The 12402-nt window shown below is 45.6% G+C and overlaps 1 protein-coding gene across 4 annotated transcripts in view; it reads left to right on the plus strand.

Moving 5' to 3' along the window:
• LOC131205110 (integrator complex subunit 6-like) overlaps positions 1–12402 on the plus strand; it is a 30119-nt gene that overhangs the window by 16529 nt on the left and 1188 nt on the right. For 2 of the 4 annotated variants that reach the window (XR_009156717.1, XM_058197016.1), the window contains exons 9-17: positions 359–491; positions 3554–3648; positions 4394–4504; positions 6636–6851; positions 6978–7101; positions 8112–8254; positions 8400–8631; positions 10670–11059; positions 12065–12158. Coding sequence is in view for 2 of the 4 variants with exons in the window: in XM_058197016.1 (XP_058052999.1) it covers positions 359–491; positions 3554–3648; positions 4394–4504; positions 6636–6851; positions 6978–7101; positions 8112–8254; positions 8400–8631; positions 10670–11059; positions 12065–12158 (1538 nt within the window). In the remaining 2 variants the exon portion in view is untranslated. Of the gene's footprint in view, positions 1–358; positions 492–673; positions 754–3553; positions 3649–4393; positions 4505–6635; positions 6852–6977; positions 7102–8111; positions 8255–8399; positions 8632–10669; positions 11060–12064; positions 12159–12402 lie in introns of those variants that run through there. The other 2 variants (XR_009156718.1, XM_058197017.1) reach the window with 2 other exon arrangements.

A 12402-nucleotide genomic window follows, 5' to 3' on the forward strand; every position in this document is an offset into this window, starting at 1 on the left:
TTAGGCCACGTTTGTTCTATATCATGTTTTGCCCCCCAAATCTGATCCTTTTTGGATAAAGAGGAGCACAATGCTCCTTGCCATCAGTGGCTACATTGAGTGGGTGTTTTGGGAGTTGCAGTTCAAGCATAGGGCTGGGAAAGCTATTGGTTCACTGGAGAAAAACCAGACATTTAAATCAAAGGACATGAAGCTGTAGTCACCTCTTTATAAAAAAATATGGCAAACTTTTTATCTTGCCAACATACAGACTATTAACCCCTCTTTTACAACTTCTTTTTTCAATAGTTAGCCACAACTGCTCTGTCCCGCCCGGTGTGCCTAACTTTCCTCCCTTCCCCTTGTTCTTCCTCCCTAGGTCTTTGTGAGCAGCAGTGCAAAATACAGCGAGCTCGGACACCCCTTTGGTTATTTAAAGGCCAGCACCAGTCTGACCTGTGTCAATCTCTATGTGATGCCTTACAACTATCCCGTTCTGCTCCCTCTGCTCGGTAAGCGCTGCCCCGCCCGCCCGCCCGCATCGTAGGAAGGTCGTCCCGACGTCTGTCTATCTGTGTCCGTGCTTGTATGTTTGCCAGCCGTTTTCTTAAACGGGATGGGAACCAAGTGTTGCAAACTGCTACGTTGGGAGAAGAGGCTTTTTACACCCCCCTCTCCCTTTTTTTCTCTGCAGCAGAGGAGGAGAGCCACCTGCTGCCAGTGCATGTTTGATGCTGCTCACCTCCTAGACTCGTAGCTTCTTCCTTAATTGGAGTAAGGTTCAACCTCCATTCTTTTCCCTCTTTTCAGGCTGTGGTGTCTACATTTCTTGCAGCAGCATGTATATAAAGCCCTGTGTTTTGTTTTCATTTGAGAACTTGGGCTCAGAATTTCCAAGGGTTTATAATATCGGGGACGCAAAAAAAAAAAGAAAAGAAAAAAAGAAAACCAAGCTTGCTGTTCCCTTCTTTTGCAAGAAATAAGCACCTTATCTCTGGGTGGATTTATTTCACAAAGATTTATTTTAGCCCGGATCCCGACCTCTTCGGTCGTGGAAACCCAGGTTGCCATGCTGCGTATTCAGTTTTTGGTGCCGAAGGCAGAATGCCTGGGTAGGGAGGAGCCCGTTTTGTTTTAACCCAAGTCCAGGCTCCCTGTTTGAACGTGAATGCCTCTGGATGGCCTCTAGGTGCCCCGGATATCCTCCCTCTCAGCATAAAGCCGATAGCCTCTTCTTCAGAGTTGCCACAATGATAATGATGATGGTGACTCACACGGATTGTGAGGCATTTTGCCTACGGAAGTTGCTCCCCACATTTAGAACGCGAGTCCTTTTTCAGGGCCCAGCTGAGCTCCTTGCAGACCCCGGTGGTTAGCCGTTGCCTAAAAGGATAAAATTAGTTTCTGGCTTGTGAACTCTGTGGAAGGAAACGCCTCGGGGTTGTGCGGCGTTCTGCTTTCCTCGTCACTGAGCCCAATTTCAGCTTTTGCCCATTAACTCCCGACTCTTGGCTCATTGTGCAGGCCAGTAACCGTCCTTGTCCTGCCCCGGCCTTGTGTTTCAGAAGCGCATGGATTTCCCTGCCTTGCAAGTGACCAGAGACCGAGTTTTGAGCCTCTTAGTTGCACTTGACAAGTTTGACAGCTCTGCCTTTTTCTTTCTCTGCCGGCCACTTGTTTTCACAACCGAAAACAAAACGTCAGGCTGATTTCTTTTTCAGCATCTCTTACCTCGCTTCACGTGTTCGGGTTTTTTTTTTAAGGTTTTTATTTTTCAGTCCAGCTGACTAAATGTTGAACAGCAGGGTGGAGATCCCAGGCTGCATGACTCACAGTCAAGATGTTTGTTCTGTGGTTGGGTAATTTTTGCAAACAGGGGGAATGATAAATGGAAGTGTGTCTGCCTTGTGCTCTTTCTTGCCTCACTCAGTTGAGGAATATATCCAGAAGCACAACTGAATTACTTGCTGATTAAGTCTTTTGAGTATCTTCCTCAAAAAAAAATATTTTTTTTTAATCCCTCTGAACACTCTTGTTTTCCTTGGAACAAAAGTGTTGCAAAAATTCAGACGGATTGTGGATAAGTTTATTTTTGGCCTTCCTATATCAGAAACACTTTCTGCTTCTTCTTGTGCATTTGGGTATATTTTGAAAGAGTGATTTTGGAGAGAGAACTGCTGGTAAATAAGAGATTCTATTCCTCCCTCCTTTTGAGGGGGTAGATAATTTTACTTGAGATTTCCTGTTGCTTCAGACCTTGCTCTGTTCCTGTAGGTCAAAAACAACAACAACAACCAGGAACTCTTTGCTATTCTTCTTTAATATTTTTTTTCAAATACATATGGGTGTAGGTGAAGAAACCTACATGATAAATCGCTCCTGTTTTATCCCTAGTGACTTCCAACTACATGGATTTGATTTGGCCGCTCCTCAGATTTTGTCTGCTTCTTGCCACTTTTTTTTGGTCCATTGTTATATTTGCTATATTAAAAATTGAGAATATTTTTCTTTGCCTGACCTGGCAAAGATACTGAACGGAGATGTTAAAATGAAGGCTCTTCTCTAAGTTGCCCTTCCCAGTGTTTGGTTGAAGGCTACAGATTTGCATGAGATGGAGATTTTCGCATCTGTCTGGGGTGATAGCTGGGGGCAGATGATTGGCTTTGTCAAGTAACTCTTGAATTTTCTAAAAAGAATTTCCACCCAGTTGTGTCTCCCAAAAGTAACACGTTCCTGATGGCTTGTTTGAGGTCCCTTTTCTATCAGGAAAAGTTGAGTAAGAGCTTACCAGGAATTCCATCTGTTGCTTAGTTACCTATTTTGAAACAAGCAACACTGCTCAGTTCATGGGAGTCCCATTCGCTTCAGCTTCTTGTTATGTTGCAAGGGAACACACGGCACTGAAAGCTGAGGAAAAGACCCTGGCTTCCGTTTAAGGCTGTATGGCATGCTTTGAAAAATAATTTCAGACAGAAATTTGAAAAGAGCTTTGAAAAAGTGCTGGGTTTCAGCCTGCTTTGAAGGACTGCTTCTGAACCGGTTTTGGAAGCAGGCCGTGGCCTACCTCAGAGCTCTCACAGTAAAGTAACACAATTTCTCTCTTCCCCCCCCCCTTGCCTTTGTGTCAAACACAACTAATGGTGGCTACATGGACACGTCCAACCAGTTCCAACGTTTTTGGAAGTGGCTTGTCATTCCCTTTTTCCTAGAGAGCTGAAAGTGAATGGTCCAAGGTTTACCTAGTTGTCTTCTGCCTCACGTGTGATTAGCGCTCAGGTTGTCCTGCTCCCGTGACTTCACACCTGGGCCAAATTGTCTTTTCTTAAGACGTGTTACTTTTATGTGGTAACCCTGGATGGAGTTGTGGCATATGATCGCGTTCTGTGTGTCTTTAGAAGCAAAAATACCTTTTGTCAGTTCCAGCGTTGGGATTTGATCTTGGAAACCCGCATCCCTTTGAATCTTGGTTCTTAAGGGAAAAATCTTGTGGCGCAGGAAATAGTTGTGTTACTTTGATGTCCAAGTGCTGGTGCACAGTTTTTGGTTAACTTGGATTGTTTTCTCCTCTTTGCAGATGACCTTTTCAAGTTTCACAAACTTAAGCCAAATCTGAAGTGGCGACAGGCATTGGAGAGCTACATAAAAACCATGCCTCCTTACTACTTAGTGGTATGTAGATTTGTCCTTTTTATGGGCCCAAATGAACCGCTGGCGGATGTTCCTCGAGAAACATCCTTTTCGCATGTCTTCTGAGTAAAACGACTTGCATGGCAGGGTTCCGAAGTTCTTAATGCTTGCAATTTAGTACATCCCCCCTTAAAAAAACAAAACATTTTGGAACTGTCGCCTAGCATATTGGATTTGGGGGGGTTTGTTTTTCAGCCCCCTCCTTCCCTCCTTCTCCCCTTCACCCTTTCTGGGTCCATTAACTTCAGATCTCCGGGCTACTACTGCTAGTAGTATAAGCAGGGAGAGGGTAGCATTTAACCCTGCACCTGGCTGAGCCAGAGGTGGGAGGGAAGCTGATTAAACTAGATGGGCGATATGGAAATTACCTGGATAGCTTGGGCAAGATGCCTCATTGTGGACTTGCATCATCCCGGCAATCAGGGTCTCCGGCTTCTGTGCTCTAACTGGTGGGGGTGCCAGGCTGGTTCCGTGGCCCAGACCACCCACAATGAGATGCTGTAAACGACTGGAATGTACGACTTTGAATCCATGCTTCCAACAAAAAAAATTAAAAAAATTAAAAAAAAAACACGGCATACTGGAGCACCAACTCTGCTGTTCCTTAATTTCACATGTACTGATCTGTTGAGACTTTTTTTTTTAAACAAACAAACAAACAATTTCTTGAAAGAAAAAAAAAGATTTGATTCTCTTCTTACTCTTGTGTATTTTGTTTTCCTTATAGCCATTAAAGAAAGCCCTAAGGATGATGGGAGCTCCAAATCTGATATCAGATAATTTAGATTGTGGACTTAGTTACAGTGTTATCTCTTACCTTAAAAAACTCAGCCAACAGGTAGTATCGACAAAACCTTTGAAATTAGAAGTACATTAATTATTATTATTTTTTTAGTGTGTGTTGCTCTAGTTCTATAAATAAATCACCTAAGGAATGTCTCCCCCCCCCCCCATTTTTGAGATAGGTTAAAGACCTGTTTGCATCTCCAATAAGTGGTGGTTGGGTCCGTAACACAAGAAATAGAGGAGGACAAACAATTTTAGGGTGGCTGTTTTATTTTTCACTGGGCTGTGGTTGTAAATCATTAGCATTGTCAGCGTTGAAAATGCAACAGCTGTTCTGTGCTGTTGGTAACTGGAGGCCATATAGGAACTGGTGTTTTTTTTCCCCCTTTAAGAAACAAAACCAAACTAGGCACATCACAACACTGAGGTTAGGGAATTTCCCCAAACAATCCCTTTCTTTGAATATTTAAGAAATGCTAAGAAGTCTTAGGGTTTTACTGAGTTGTGTATTATAGTTGCGTGGGTTGGGGAAAACGCTAAAGGGTGCCTGATGCTTTAAAGCAGGGGTCTCCAACCCTTACGATGTGTGGACTTCAACTCCCAGAATTCATCAGGCAGCCTCATTCTGGGAGGAATTCTGGGAGTTCCAATTCCACTAGTCGTAAAATTGCCAAGGGTGGAGACCCTTGCTTTAAAGAATGGTATTGGAAGTATCTTCCCATAGAGTGGGAAAATTTTCCCATTGGAAAAACTTTAACATTGCAGGTCAAACAACTGACCGCAAAGTGATTCTCTTCCTGTCAGCTCTTGCTTTGGAAGCAGGGATGGGTGAGGTAATGGGCTTGTTAGAAATCTCATCTTCCCTTTTGCTTGTTTTGAATAACTTGGGTAATTGGTTAAGAAATCTGCCTACCAACTAGATGATGTTAAGAATTACTCCCAAACCATTCAGGTTATCTTGGGATATTCAAGAAAGGCCTTCAGGATCCCAACTTGCTTCCTGTAGTGCTTAGGAGGTAAAAAGCTGAAAGGTGCAGCTAGATTGAAGTAGCTGAGATTTATCACGTTTCCTTGGTTTTCTGTGGGATGCAATGCTGCACAGTACTTGGAGTAACATCGCCACTAAAGGCTTGAGAAAGCAGCACTTGGGCAGGGTCGACTTAAATTTTGCTGTTTATCCTGTGATAGCCATGATCTTTGCTAGTAGTTACATGAGAAAGCCAGAATGTGTGATGAAACAAATCCTCAAATTCAACGTAGAGTCTATAAAAATACTTGGAAGCCAGATACGGCTGTGTCCTTCTAAACCCAAACAGTTAATTCTCTAGAAGTCCAGTTTTGGATAATGCCTTATTGATCTCTCTCCCTCTTTCTCTCTTTCTCTCCCTCTCTCCCTCTCTCTAAATTATACAAATTCTTTTTTGAGTGTATATACTACTTATATTTGCCCAAAGGGCTGTATGATTTGTAGTTCAGTTGCTTAAACTGGAGCTGTAACCCAGAGGGCAGGAGACCAGGATGTATTTTAGGGGAACCTAGGGGAAATTGTTGCTGTGCCTTCTTGGATGAGAAGGTTGTTGTGTCCAAAACTTTGTTCAACAGAGGTTCTGGGTCAATGCTCTAAATTGCTTGCCGTCTTCTTTGAAGTATTGGCCCTTTCTGCACAAACCTTTAATCCCTTTTGCAGTGCAGTAGCCTTTATGGGACTAATATAAAACCAGGCATGCAAGTTTTTAAGCTGCACAGAGCCCACGTGGCAAACATGATTATTTGCAGCAGAGGCTGTAGAGCTCTGGCCAATGAAAATCTCTTTGCCACGGTAACATTTTCCCCCTGCCTTTACCTGATGTTCAAAAACTTCCTCCATTGGCTTTCCTGCCTCCCATTTTGCAGACTTTTAAGTTATCCGTGCGTCAGAATCGCTTAAGAAAATGCCCGTGGTGTAATTTGAAAGCTTGCATGACCTCGACAAATGATTACAATGGGTGTTTTAGCAAAATGTGGTGAATCCTTGAAAGGGGACCCGTTTTAAGCAGTTTTTTTTAAAATAATAATAATATTGAAACTCCCTGACACTCAGAAGGCAGACTTTGTCTTTTGATGTGTTGGGTGTTTGCTTTATGCTACAAACTGTCGGCAGGGCTGTGGGCCGTCATTAACGGGTGCTGTGATTTTCATTGCAGACAAAAATAGAGTCGGAGCGGATAATAGGGTCAGTGGGTAAGAAACCCCCGCAAGAGACGGGCATTAAGGTGAAGAGTCACTCCAGCGGCCTGTCCCTCATCCAGAGCAGGGATTTCAAGCAGTTGCTTCAAGGGATTTCTGGCGATTCTCCCCTGAGGCTGCCTGAAATGAACGTGAAGGAATTTGCTGGATTCCACATAGGGCTCTTGAATAAGGTGAGTCTGGTCCCGGCTCTGAAGGAAGCGGACGCCTCCTGACTCTGGGTCTTCCGGCTTTTCAGACGTGAAAAACAAAACAAAAGGCTCTAAAGCCAATCCACCGTCTTTTTTGCCCAAACCCAGGATCTAAAGCCGCAGGCCTTCCGCAATGCTTACGATATTCCTCGTCGCAGCCTTTTGGACCAGCTGACCCGGATGAGAACTAACCTGTTGAAAACACACAAGTTCATTCTAGGCCAGGACGAAGGTAAGGATTCCCGTGAAATTCTGGGAATGCAGGGAGTTGCTTTTCACATCCGCTTCCAGATAATCCAGGCAGCCTCGGTTCCCAACTCTGGATCAAGGTTTGAACACAGAAGGCCGCATGCTTGCGAAGGAGGTGCTTTGCATCTCAGAGATCAGGCGTGTTCCTGGGAGTAATTCAGAGGGGTGGCGCTGTGGATTGTGAATTGGAGAATGGTTTGCCTTTTCGTTTTGGACTTGCTTCCCAGGAAATGTTTTAACAGTTGCAAATCAAGGGACGTCTGGAAGTCGCAAATCAAGGGAACTCTTAAAAGGACTTACTACCTTGAGATGCTTTCTGTCGGCTAATCTTGGCCTCGAGCCCCAGTCTGCATTTTTCAGCACCTGGGGGACCGAGGCTTTTAAAAAATGGGAGGATGCGCTCAAGGAAAAAAACGACTGACGTAGCTGCTCGTTGGCTTAAGAATGAACAACTCGGAAGGTCGTCTTAACAGTGGAGCTTAAGGCTAAGACATTTGCAGTTGTGTTATAACCGTAGCTGCAGCTTTCTCAGTCAGTCCTGAGAGCTGAAATCCTTCCTCATTTGGGGGGCATCATGTTGGGAAACAGGTTGGAGTGGTGCGGTGGCCTAGCGGTGGAGCTCTCGCCTCACAGTCAGGAGGCTGTGAGAGTTCGATCCTAGGTAGAGGCCGATATTTCTCTCTCTCAGCACAATGAGAATTTAATTTGCTGAACAAAACTCCGCACTGGCGACAGGAAGGACATCTGGCCATTAAGCACTCTGCTAGCTCCATTCAGTTGCCCAGACTCCGCGAGGGATTAGGGGGTCGTTAAAAGATGATGTTGATGTTGATGTTGGGAAACAGGTTATCGAAGGTGCTAACAATACACGGTTTTCTTTGATGCGGGAGAAATTCCAACTGCAGCCATTCGCTTCGAGGAGGCTGGGCGAGGCGGAGGCTTTAGGAAATGCAGACTCTTTGGCCAACGAGGTACCTGGCTCTTGTCTTGCAGATTGCCTTCACAGTGTCCCTGTAGCACAGATGGGAAACTACCAGGAATACCTAAAGATGATGCCTTCTCCCCTTCGAGAAATTGACCCCGACCAGCCCAAAAGGCTTCACACTTTCGGAAACCCTTTCAAGCAGGATAAAAAGGTAGCCGGCAGGGGTGGGGCGGGGGCTCTGCTTACTGGCCAAACCCTGAACTCCAGCCCCTTCCTCGCCCCAGAGGAGTCGTCGCAGGAGACGCAGCCTGTTGTTCTTTGTGGCTTATACTGATGGTATTTTTTCCCCCTCTAAGGGAATGATGATCGATGAAGCGGATGAATTCGTCGCCGGTCCTCAGAACAAAGTCAAACGTCCGGGAGAGCCCAACACGCCGGCCTCCCTAAAGAGAAGGCGCAGCATGTCCCCGCTCTTAAGACGGCCGCAGTCACCGCCCGTCGTAGCCAACCACGTTGGCGGGAAGGGGTCACCCTCGGCTGCTGGGCCCCCATCCAACCCAAATACTAAAACTACGCCAGCTTATAAAGGTATAAAGTCGCCTCTAGACCAGATGGGCGGCACCAAAGTACTAAAGAACTAAATAAATGCAGTTGCCCAGATGCCAGAGTTTTTGATCCTTTATTCTTTGTGCCCTCCTTGCTGTAACCCTCCCCAAAAGACGGGCTCTGCTGGTACAGAAGTAGGCCTTCTGCACTGCAGGGTGCAGACAAGGCAGAGAGAGATGCGCCCAGGCACTTCCCTTGGATCTGCGCAAGAGAGACATGTACATACATGTCACAGCGGCGCAGTGGTTAAGAGTGCAGCACTGCAGGCTATCTCTGCTGGTCACTGGCTGCCGGCAGTTTGGCAGATCAAATCTCAACAGGCTCAAGGTTGACTCAGCCTCCCATCCTTCCGAGGTGGGTAAAATGAGGACCCAGATTGTTGAGGGCAATAGGTTGACTCTGTAAATCGCTTAGACAGGGCGGTAAAGCGGTATATAAGTCTTAAGTGCTATTGCTATTGCTATTGCTATGCCCGTGTTTTCCTGAAAATAAGACCGAGTCTTATTTTCTTTTGGGTTCCAAAATAAGTACTAGGGCTTATTTTCGGGAGGTATTTTATTTCTCCTCCCCCCCACCCCCCAATCTATGGGAAGCCTTTTTCTGCTTGCTCATGGTGGGGCAGGAGGCCGTGTGGTGTGCCGCTGCCATGAGGAAGGGCGAGATGGAGCTGCCCCACGTGCCCCACACTGGCTTACTTCAGGGCCTTTGTAGCCAGGCCATCCACACCCCGAGACATGCCCTGCCTCGCGGCTGTGGCACCAGCATACCGCTCAGTCTCCTGCTGCCTTGCACCAGTGAGCAAGCAGAAGCAGTGGGCCAGCGGCCACATGGGCTCCTGCTGCACATAGCTGTCGATGCTGCCACCACGAGGCAGGTGTTGGGGTGTGGATGGCCTGGCTGTGGGGGCCCTGAGGTAAGCCGGTGCGGGGCACATGGGGCAGCTCTACCACCACCCTGCCTCGTAGGACTTGTTTTGGGGATAGGGCTTTTGATACGCTACTTTTGAATGTTGGAGGTGTAACGCATTTCCTGAATGAAAACTCCTACGTTTTTATGAGGGGGGGGGGAAGTGTGTTATCACTGTTCTCCCTTGCATTCACCAGCAGGTGGCTCACCTAATTCAGGTGTGCTCTGCAGGACAACAGGAAGGGAAAGAGACTTCCCTGGAAAAGCTTTTCAGGCTGCTGTTGTTCAAAGCTGCAGAAAAGCCTGTCCTAGCAAAGTTGGGTTGGATGTGTTAATTTGGGATATTTTCCTTCTTGGATTGGCCTGCTGTTGCCTGGTGCTGTCCCTGCTTGTCTGGGCGTTGGGATACTTCAACCTTTTACTTGGGGCTTTAAAATCTCCCAAATTGGCACCCAGACTAATAAAGAAGCTGTTTTTTATCAGGATATCTTTCCTGTGTAGTTGCTGAGTTTTTCCCCAGAAGTCCTGGTGCAGTTAAAACACAGGGAATTGTGACTTAATGATCACAATTGAGGCCAACGTTTACGCTGGCAAGTGAGAAAATTTGCTAAGAGATTTTTGCCCCATTTCACGACTTTTCTTGCTGCATTCGTTAAGTCGGTCGCTGCAGTTGTTAAATTAGTAACCCAGTTGTTACGTGAATCTGGTTTCCTCACTGACTTTGCTTGGCAGAAGGTGATCGCATGACTCCAGGACACTGTAACCGTCATAAAAGTGAGACAGTTGTCAAGCATCTAAGTATCAGTCACATGACCATAGGGATGCTGTAACGGTCATAAGTGTGAAAAACATGTGCCGTTGTAATTTCAACCGGTCACTAAGTGAACCGTTGTAAGTGAAAGACTACCTGTACCGCAGCATAGAATTTTGTCGCTTTTTTGAGTTACTCTGCATTTGGAATTCAAGGGTTCCAAACACATTTGAAAGGACCCGTCTTGTTAAGAGTTTGTGTCCCGTCAGTTCCATTTTTGGATGGTGGTTGTGATCGTTTGGTAACTCTCTTCAGTGCCTTCCATCTTTTGAAACTCAGCGCCAAGCCTTCTCTCTTTTACAGATGCAAACAGCAACACGGTTCAAGATGGCAACGGTGAAAAGAAAGCCGAGAATTTCCCGCTGCTGGACAAACCAGGGGACGAACCTTTGGTGCATCTTGTTCCTCCATCCCCAGCTGCCGTGGTAGACGAAGACCTGCCAAACGATATGGACTCTTTGACCGGTGAACTGAACTGTGTTGGGGAAGATGGACTGGACCATAGACCTGTGGTCAATTCCCTCGTACGAGGCCCTTTAAATTACAGTATGTCCGCCGAAGACCAAAAACCAGTGGTGGAGCCAGCTTCTGGAACTGTGCCAAATTCAGTGAAAATAACATCCAATATGTTTGAGGGGAACAACGAGGTGATCAAAATCAAGGTTATGAAGGAAGTTCGCAAACCCGGGAGAAGTAAGTGATTAGAAAGACGGAAACTGGATGCAATATTCCAAGTATGATAAGGGCCATACTTGGTATATGGCATCCAGTTTTGGTCACGACGTTATAAAAAAGATGTTTGAGACTCTGCAAAGAGTGCAGAGAAGAGCAGCAAAGATGATTAGGGGGCTTGAGACTTAAAAAGTATGGGGAACGGTTGCACGAATTGGATATGCCTGGTTTAATAAAAACAAGGGGTGAGATGATAGCAGTCTTCCAATATTTGAGGGTTTGCCACAAAGAAGAGGAGGTCAACCTATTCTCCAAAGCACCAGAAGGGACAACCAGAATCAATGCGTGGAAACTAATCAAGGAGAGAAGCAACCTAGGACTAAGGAGAAATTTCCTGACAGTGAGGACAATTAACCAGTGGAACAACTTGCCTCCTGGAGTTGTGGGTGCACCAATACTGGAGGTTTTTAAGAAGAGCCACACTCTTCTGGAGAGCCATTTATCTGAAATGGTCTAGGCCAGGAGTCTTCAACCTTGGCAACTTTAAGACTTGTGGACTTCAACTCCCAGAACTCCTCGGCCAGCAAAGCTGACTGAGGAATTCTGGGAGTTGAAGTCCCCCAGGCTTAAAGTTCCCAAGATTGGAGACCCCTTGATTTATGATGCAATTGTTATGACTCCAATCCATGGTTTTCTTGCCGAATCAGCTCTAGCTCAGTTACGTTGGAAGTTTAGGAGAGCGATTCATATCACAAAAGTTCAGTTCTTTTTTTTTAAAAAAAAAGACATTTTATTCTGCTTTTCGGTCAATCCTGGGAGCAGTTTATATATGTTCTCAAGACTGCAGGCAGAGGACAGAAGGAGAAGGGATGGTGGGAGTAGCTTGCCATTCTTAAGATCTGGAAACTGAAAAGGAGAACTGCTGGATGGGTGGGAGTTTTGCCCAGCAAGTTGGAATGAAAAATCTGGATGGTTTTGCCTATTCTACCCTAATCCAACCCTCTTGTCTTTTTTTTGAAATTTTAGATTATGAAAAAATCTTCTCTCTCCTAGAAGAAATACAAGGCCCTGTCGAGGTTCAAAAATATTTCATTGAATTTGCTATCAAAGAAGCAACAAGGTGTGTATCAAGACAACATGCTAAGTCAGAAAGGCTTTTACTTAACTGCCTGGCTTCTTTACACAATTTGCAAATATTCAAAATGTGCCCCTATATGTAGGGCGGTTCCAGGGGGCAGATGGACCTCTCATTATTTCCCAAGAAAACCAAACTCTTGGCCATTGCTGGTTTAAATTGTCTACAGAAATGCCAAGTTCTGTCAGTCTGTCTGTTCAGGCACACCGTGGAAGAAGAATGCGCTGCC

This window comes from Ahaetulla prasina, chromosome 11, assembly GCF_028640845.1.
Source record: "Ahaetulla prasina isolate Xishuangbanna chromosome 11, ASM2864084v1, whole genome shotgun sequence".
Classification (NCBI taxonomy): Eukaryota; Metazoa; Chordata; class Lepidosauria; order Squamata; family Colubridae; genus Ahaetulla; species Ahaetulla prasina.